This window comes from Tupaia chinensis, unplaced genomic scaffold (assembly GCF_000334495.1).
Source record: "Tupaia chinensis unplaced genomic scaffold, TupChi_1.0 Scaffold000459_1, whole genome shotgun sequence".
NCBI classification, from domain to species: Eukaryota; Metazoa; Chordata; class Mammalia; order Scandentia; family Tupaiidae; genus Tupaia; species Tupaia belangeri.
The window spans coordinates 2,862,265-2,870,531 of NW_006159968.1; the positions used below are offsets into that span (position 1 = coordinate 2,862,265).

The 8,267-nt window shown below is 44.7% G+C and overlaps 1 protein-coding gene across 1 annotated transcript in view; it reads left to right on the forward strand.

Moving 5' to 3' along the window:
* OC90 (otoconin 90) overlaps nt 1-8,267 on the forward strand; it is a 35,055-nt gene that overhangs the window by 17,229 nt on the left and 9,559 nt on the right. Inside the window, exons 8-10 of the mRNA XM_006155531.1 lie at nt 991-1,041; nt 3,681-3,728; nt 5,388-5,441. Of these exons, the coding sequence (XP_006155593.1) occupies nt 991-1,041; nt 3,681-3,728; nt 5,388-5,441 (153 nt within the window). The remainder of the gene's footprint in view (nt 1-990; nt 1,042-3,680; nt 3,729-5,387; nt 5,442-8,267) is intronic.

Here is an 8,267-nt window from a genome sequence, read left to right on the forward strand (position 1 = left end):
CCCGTCCTCCCCCCACCTCTTGCCCTTCTTTCACGCACTCCCCAGAGCCTGCAGAAAAAGAAAATGTAGCCTGGACCCAAATGGAGACTCTTTGAAGAGGAGGCTGTTTTTCATGTGTTCCTCTGTCTTTTCAGGACAGGGTAGGCTCTTAATCACTGTCCACTGAATCAAACGAGTGATGATTCTTACCCTAAAATGGGAATCTTAGGGAAAAATGGGAGTTATGCCATGCCTTGTTCACCAGCATTTCCACAACCTCTCAGTCCCAACACCTTTGGGCCTGTGAGGATGGAAAGTTCAGGTGCACCTCAGCAGGGGTCCCTACTCTCCTGAATCTGGTGATTTATTCTGAGAACTACCATGAAGTGTTTGTAAAAGAGGAAGCTGGTGTATGTGTGTGTGTGTGTGTGTGTGTGTGTGTGTGTGTGTACAGGTATGTGCAGGTAGGTGTATATATGGGTACATGTATGCTTGCATGCACAGGTATGGGTGTTGGGAAGCATGGGTGCGTGTGCTTGCACATGCACATGTATAAGTGTGCATATGCACGTGTGTGTGAATGTGTGTGTATAAGTGTGTGTGTGTGTGTGTGTGTGTGTGTGCTTGTTGTAGCTCTATGTATCTGCTGAATCTTTTCTACTCTGCTGTCCTGTTTCTCTGTGGAGCAGAAGTCTTCTCGAGCTGGGAGATCTGCGAGTCTGCAACTTTTTTGTTGCTTTCAGCATGTCCGGTAGGGCCCAACTTCTTCACCAGAGCCCGCCATGGCTGTGGGACCTCCTGAGCTGACACATTATTAGGCACCACACATTCTGGGCGGTGTTGAGTGGCGGGCAGATCCTCGTCCTGGATGGACAGCTCTTGTCTAGCAACACCTTTTGCAGTTGTGCCTCCCTTGGCCCAGTAGCCCCAGGCTGCTCTCCTCGGAGATCTGCACCTGGCTTTGACACTGATTTGCATCGGTCATTGCTATTAGGGCCTCTATTTTTCCAGGAGTTCCTGCAGAGCCCACAGACACCAGCCTGACAGCCCTCTCTGGAGAAGGTGAGCAGAAGGGAGCTGGCAGGGGACTGGCAATAAATATCCATTTCTTGATTGTGTGACCACTGACTTGCTGGCACTAGCTCACCTAAAGTGTCCCCTGCCTGGCTTTGGTTTAGATCTGCTTCAAGTATATTCCAGAACCATCTCTGGGTCTTCCTGACTCCAAGTTTCTTCTTAACTTCTTCAGCTTTCTCTCATGCTTCTGAACCTACCCCTGTAGAATTGCCAGAAAAAAGAAACCCACAGGACGCCCACCCAGTTAGTTGAACTTTAGAACAAAAACATTTTTTAAAAATATAAGTAGGTCCCAAATATTACACGGGGCATACTTATATCAAAAAGTTATCCATTGCTCATCTGAAATCCAAGTTTAATTGGGCACCCTGTATTTTTATTTGCTGAATCTGGTAAGGCTAACCACCAGGGGGTGCACTCGGCAAACCACCTCTCTACAAGTATGACATTTCCTTCCTCTGTTGCTGCTGCTCCTACTTCCAGGGGCTTAGAAGGAGAGATTCATGGAGCTGCTCTCTCCTGGCTGTCCCCCAGGGAGCCAGTGTGGCCAAAGGCACCTCATCCCCTGCATTCCTAGACAGCCAACGCCTTGAGGTGCAGGTCTGGAGAAGAGGAAATGTCCCTCTCACCCAGCCCAAGCTCCGCATTTCTCCCAGGCGGTAACCATTCCCAGTACAAATGACAGTGGCAACTTCCATTCTCTGCGGGGAAAATCTTCAGTTCCAAATTTGAAGATACGCTACGGTCTTCACGGCCCCCTCAGACAACCACAAAACAACCCCATGTTGGTGCACTCTCCGAAGTTTGAGGTTTTAAGCATTAGCTGCCATCACCTTGGGATATGAACAAATGACAGTATTTATTTCTGAAAAAGAAGCAAAATACATCAGATTTCCCAAGGGATCCAGAATCTAATTAGACAAAGAGAGTGGACACACACACACATTCACATACCTGCTCGTACCCGGCACTAAGGTGGTACATACAAGAACCCTCCAGAGAGGAAGGCAACCTGAACGTGGGGTCAGAAAGTCTATCACAAGAGTGCAGGTGGGAGAGTTTGTGATAAAACAAACAAACAAACATGCGGACCTTCTAACCGTCCTCACAATTAGGTAATGGAACACATGGATTTCGAAGTCAGGCAATTTAGGGCCCAATCCTGGCTCTCTCATCTTTCTGCTCTGTGACTTTGGGAATGTCGTTTAACCTAAGTTCCACTGAGTAGGGATGAGTTTCAGCATGAGTAAGTGTGTGTTGTTGGGCACAAAACATGTGTGAACCCACTCTCTCTCTCTAGCTAGACTTCAGAGGCCTTAGGGAACCTGACACCTTTTGCTTCTTTCTCAGAGATAAATGCTGTCATTTCTTCATTTGTATAAAGCAGGAGCCAGATAGTAAGTGTGGAGGCTTTCTGGGTCATAGGCTTTCCATCACAACTACTCAGCTCTGCTGTTGCAACCCAAAAGCAGCTACAGATAATCTGTTAGGTCGTCAGAAAAGTCATAACATATTTTTCTGGTTTTCTGTGCAAAAATTTCCAACAACCCAATGTACTAAATGGGGATGGCTGTATCGCAATAAAACTTCATTTACAAAAAAATTAAGGGCCAGACTCTAGTTTAGCATCCACTGAAAAGAGATGGTGCCCATACTTTAGGATGGCCTGAGGATTAAATGGCAGTGAGCACAGGGAGATTCTGGCCAGCATCTTCTTCCAGGAATTCTGGAAGCACCTACCATCAAATTATGAGCTGGGGAGTGGAGGACATGCTTGAAATATTGAAATGCATTTAAATACTCACACAACCAATGAAATAATTGATATGCCTTCCATTTTAAGATAGTAAATTGATTCAAAGGGATCAGCAGATGGTGTAATTGTTATGTCATTGGACTCCCACTTAGTCGGCTGTGGTTCGAGTCTCAGACCTAGCAGCTTGAAATTCACACTCGGTAGATGTGCCTGCATGCCCAAGATCCCCAAAGTAGAATGGAGAAGAAGGGACTGTGACATGGCCATCCCCCTAAGGAGGTGACTTCTCACTTTCTATCTCTCTTGTCTCTCTGGTGATCACACACACCCTATAGAAAAAAAATATCTCTCTCAAAAAAAATAGATATTCAGAGATAAGTTGTCCAAGACACAGAACTGGGTGGCAGGGCTACACTGACAACCTGAGATGCTCCAATTCCTGCTTCTAGACTAAATTCCTTTTAAGCTGCCTTCCCATGAGAACCTGTTCCATCCAGGTAAAAGCATGGCCATCACTCCTGAAGATGCTGCTGGTGGTCTTTCTGTCTAAACTCAGACCTGTGTCCTGCCTCCGTTTCAAGCCAAGGTCCTCTCAGGCTGGGAGACCTGGGGGTCTGCTCCCCTTTCTTTGCTTTTGCCATGTCCAGTAAGGCCTGTCTTCTCTACCACAGCCCTCGTCCCCTGAGTTGGGACCACAGAGCACTGTGAGCAGTCCTGTTCCTGATGGCATTGCCATTCCTTCTCTCCCCTCTGGGAGGGTTATTTCTCACTCTCTGTCTCTCTCTTCCTCAGCCGCAAACCACGCTCTCTGCTTGGCTTGGGTACTGAGCTGGAGCAGTAATTGAGGTTGGGTGGCATCTTTTCACAGTGGCTGCTGAGACCAGAGCTGAGAGGCTGACTACGCTCTTGAGAACAAGTAAGCAGAGGGGACTTTGGAAGTGGGTAGATGGAATCCAATGGAGAAACATCACCTAAATATCAGTGTTTCGTTCTGGTGACTGTTTCTCCATAGGATCTCAAGAAAATATCACAATGCCATATGTAGGACACTGAGGCTCAGTGAAAACAAAACTTCTAAGTTATTCAACAAATAAGCCATTGGACTGGTCTTCGAGCTGCTTTCTTTCTATGCTACATGGACAGAGAATGCCATTTTACCTAAAAATACCTAATCCAAAATTTCTTCAGCTGAATCACCCTAACCATTTACTTTTCTTATGCCAATTAATAACCATGGATGCTTTAGTACTAAGTATAAATGACTGGCAGTACTAAGAAGAATGGATAGTAAATGGAGTCCTGAGTTAATGAGGGCTCCCGTTGTTGAGGGTCTCCAAAGTGTCAGCATATTCTTAAGTCCCTGGTGTGCAATCTAAGTTATTTCTCCCTGGCCCCAGAAGGCCTGATATTACCCCCATTTTATAGATATAGGACAAGCTTCAAGAGGTAGATTCATTTGTGCAGAGAAACTCAGCTCAGTCATCCTTTATATCTGAATCTGCATGTTTTGCTTTTGAAGAGAACAATCTGCCCCAGCCTAGAAGGGTCCAGACTCCACCTCTTTGATGGAGTTTTTGTTGTCAACATCAGTGAACTCCAGCACCTTAAGTTTAAGGCAGTTCCTTCCTTTCCAAAGTTTTTTTTTCCTAGTTTTTTTAGTTTTTAGATTTTGCTATAGGGTGTATGTGCTTGCCAGAGAGTGAGAGAGAGAGAAAAGGAAATGAGAAATCATTCACAAGAGGGATGGTCATGCATGCGCCCAGCATGATTTTCAAGCCTCTGGGTCCAGGACTGAAACTGCAGTGTTGGCCATGTGGTATCCAACATCTTAAACCCCATGCCACCGACTGGCTCTCCAGAGAACTTTTTAGTCACCATCTCTAGCTCTTTGTGGTCCAGCCAGAAGTGAACCAGTAGCTTAGCATAGTGTTAAGAGGCTCAGCTTCTCCCAGGAGGCCTGGGTTTGCAACCTGCCACCCCCAGCCCTGTGACCTTGAGAAAGTGACCTACTGTTTCTGTGTTTCCCTTTCCCATCTCTAAATGTAGCTGAGCATAGTGCTCTTGAGCCATGGGGCTGTCATCATATGAGTTAACCAAGCTGAGCACTCGGTGCTGTGTCTGGCATGGAGAAGGAACTCAACTGTTACCAACCACTTACTCAACCACAGAGAAATTAAAGCTCAGAGACTCTCCTAGAATCACATAGCAAACAACCTCAGTCACACAATTCTGCTGCCTCTATGCTCCATGCTCTTCTATTCAAGGTGTAATTTTCTTTTAGTTTCAAAAAAATTCTGAGAAGCCAGCACTCCCAAAGCATTTCCCCAAACTCACCTGCTTCCAGCCTGACAAGCCACAGCTGCGTTCGCCAGCAAGCCTGTGTCTGGAGGTTCTTTTGGCTCAGTGGTGCCCCGCTATCCCCAGCTCTCCTAGGAAATCTCATGGTGAGAGGCAGCCCAAGGGCAGAGTGAAGAGCACAGGGTCCCCTCTACCCCGGGGATGGGAGCATCTCTGGACATGGAGGTTGAGCAGGCTGGGAGGGAAGTTGACCTTGTCTCTCTTCTTTTGGGGACAGAACCAAGCCAAGATTTGGAAGGCACAGAACCATCTAGGGCCACGCCCCCTCCAGGTAAGCAGACGCAGCTTCTCTGCTTGTCTATCACCGTCCCCAGGAATTTATAAAATCAAGTGGGTTCCAAATGAGGCTTAGGCCCAAGCCCATATGGAAGAAATCACTGAGGCAAATTTACTTTTTTTTTAGAGAGATTTTTGTTATAGGGCGCATACATTCACTGGAGAGAAAAAGACAGAAAGTGAGAAATCACCCCCCTACACTCAGGGGAAATGACCACGCAGCAATTTTTTCTCCTCTATTCTCCTCTAGGAGCACCCAGCGTGAGTTTTAAGCCATTCGGTCCAGGACTCAAACCATAGTCGACGACATGGGAGTCCAGCGATGTAAGCGTTTTGCCACCCACTGGTCCCTCAGTTTACGTTTACATCTTCCCCACAGCAAAAGCATGCGAACAAGTTAAATGTTAGGTCTGTTAGCAGGGAGACGCAAATTTATGCAGAGATGCATTTACAAGATTATAGTAAACTATAATAGTCTCCTATTTAAATCACTTGTAATTCCACAATAGAAAGATAACTCCTTTTAATATGTGAAGAAATTTTCTTCTAGTCTCCTTCCCTCAAGCATATCTAAAAGCATAGATAAAATGAATGTGAGATCATTAGGCAGCCACAGTTTTGCAGTTTGAGCTGTGTTATTAATACAATGAGATGATATTCCCAACATTAAATATTTTTCTGTAACTTTGATTTCATTTCCAGAGAGTTTTTATTTTATTTATTTATTTTTTTTGCTACAGATTTTTTTTGTACTTGCCAGAGAGACAGAGAGATAGAAAGTGAGAAATCACAACCCAGGGGGAATGTCCATGCTGAAATCCCTTATCCTTCATCCTCTTCTTGGGATTTTGGGCACGTATGCACACGCACCTGGCATGAGTTTTAAGCTGCCAGGCCTGGAACTCGAACCACAGTCAACTATGTGGGAGTCCAGCAACATAACCATTACTCCATCTGCTGGCTCCTGTAACTTGTATTCTAACAGGTGTACAGTATTCCACTCTTATTTGTGAGGGAGGTATTCTAAGACCCTTAATAGACATCTGAAATGCAGGTAGTATTGAACCTTATATATACATTTTATCCTATATATACATATCTATGATAGTTTAATTTATAAATTAGGCACAATAAAAGACTGAAACAATAACTAATAATAAACTTGAGCATGGGCCAGCCCTATGGCACCGTGGTTAAGCACTGTGCGAAGGAAGCTCGGTCCCACACGGCCAACCAAGGTTCAGTTTCTAGCACACATGTCCCAGCATCCAGATGAGATGGGAATCAGAGCGAAAAAAGGATTGCAATGTGACCAGGCCCACACGAGGTGGCTTTCTTTCTCTCTTGTGCATGCATGCACTCTCTGACATAAAATAATAGTAACAAAAGAAAACAATTATAACAGTATACCATAATAAAATTGTGTGAATGTGGTCTCTGTCTCTCTCTCTCTCTAAATCTCTTACTGGACTGAACTGCAGTATCTGAAACCCTGAAAGGCACACTATAGATGAGGGGGGACGACTATGTAATAACTCCTTGTGTGGAAATATAAGTTATTTAACCCACTATTTCTAACATTTTGTTATTATAAATAAAAGACACGCACTTTAAGCCCATCATTTCTGATTAATCTGTTACAATAAATGCCAAGAAGTTAAATTACTGGATAAAGGATGTAATGACTTCAGGACTCTTGACATGTTGCCAAATTGTCCTAGAGAGACAGTAAACCAATTTACACTCATAGACGTAACCTAGTAGCCAATACTCAGCACTATTATTTAAAAACAAGCAAACAAAAACCTTCTATCGATCCTTAAAAAGTGGTATCTCATTTTCTTTTGTTTCTCCCCTCTGATAAAAATGGAAAGTGGAGCTCTTAGTGCCCAAGTTGGGCCGGCCCCTCACTCTCAGACCGTTTGGCCAAACCTGAACAAGTTCTCAAACCTTGCCTGCATTTGCAGAGGTACACAGCTGGTGTCTGTGCTTGGGCTACTGTGATCTAGGACAGCTGAGTGCACTGCATCTTCTCAGCACGTCAAACAAGAAAGGCAAGAATGAGAGGACTCCCCAAGTGGGTCGGCCAGTCCAGGTGGGAGTGACTAATACCATCTCTAAAGAGAATTAGAGCATTTCATATTTGTTTTTGTTTTTGTGTGTTAGAGAGATTTTTGCTATAGGGCGTGTATGCTCACCAAAGAGACAGAGAGAGAGACAGAAAGCAAGAAATGACCCCCCTTAGGAGAGACAGCCATGCCACAAACCTTTTTCCTCCATTCTCCTCTCAGGATTTTGGGCGTGCACGCATATGTGCCTGGCATGAGTTTTAAGCTGCCAGGCCTGAGACTTGAACCATGGTCTACTATGTGGGAGTCCAACAATGTAACTATTATGCCATCTGCTGGTCCTGGGATTTCATATATGACTCACTGACACAATTCAGAAAGTTCTCTCTCAGGTGGGGAGAGGGCTTCTGGCAGGAGGCACGGATCCTGCAGGGAGTGCGCCCTCGGTTTCGGGGAGTCCTGTCTGCTCCTAATACATTCCTTCTGAGTGTCCTGAACCCTCGATTAGGAGTACAGGTACTTTCACATTCACTGAGCAGTTCTAAGGGCTACTACTGTCCATTTTATAATTATTAAACATTTAGCTAGCCAAGGTATTCAAACTCCAAAACAAGCATTCTTTTTTTCTAGGACTTTTTAAAATTTGTCCTAAAGTCATCAAAGCAAAATCATGATAAAACATTCTGCTTTCCTTTACAATTTCCCAACGCAAAAAAAAAAAAAAAAAAAAAAAAAAAAGCGGGCCCAGAATT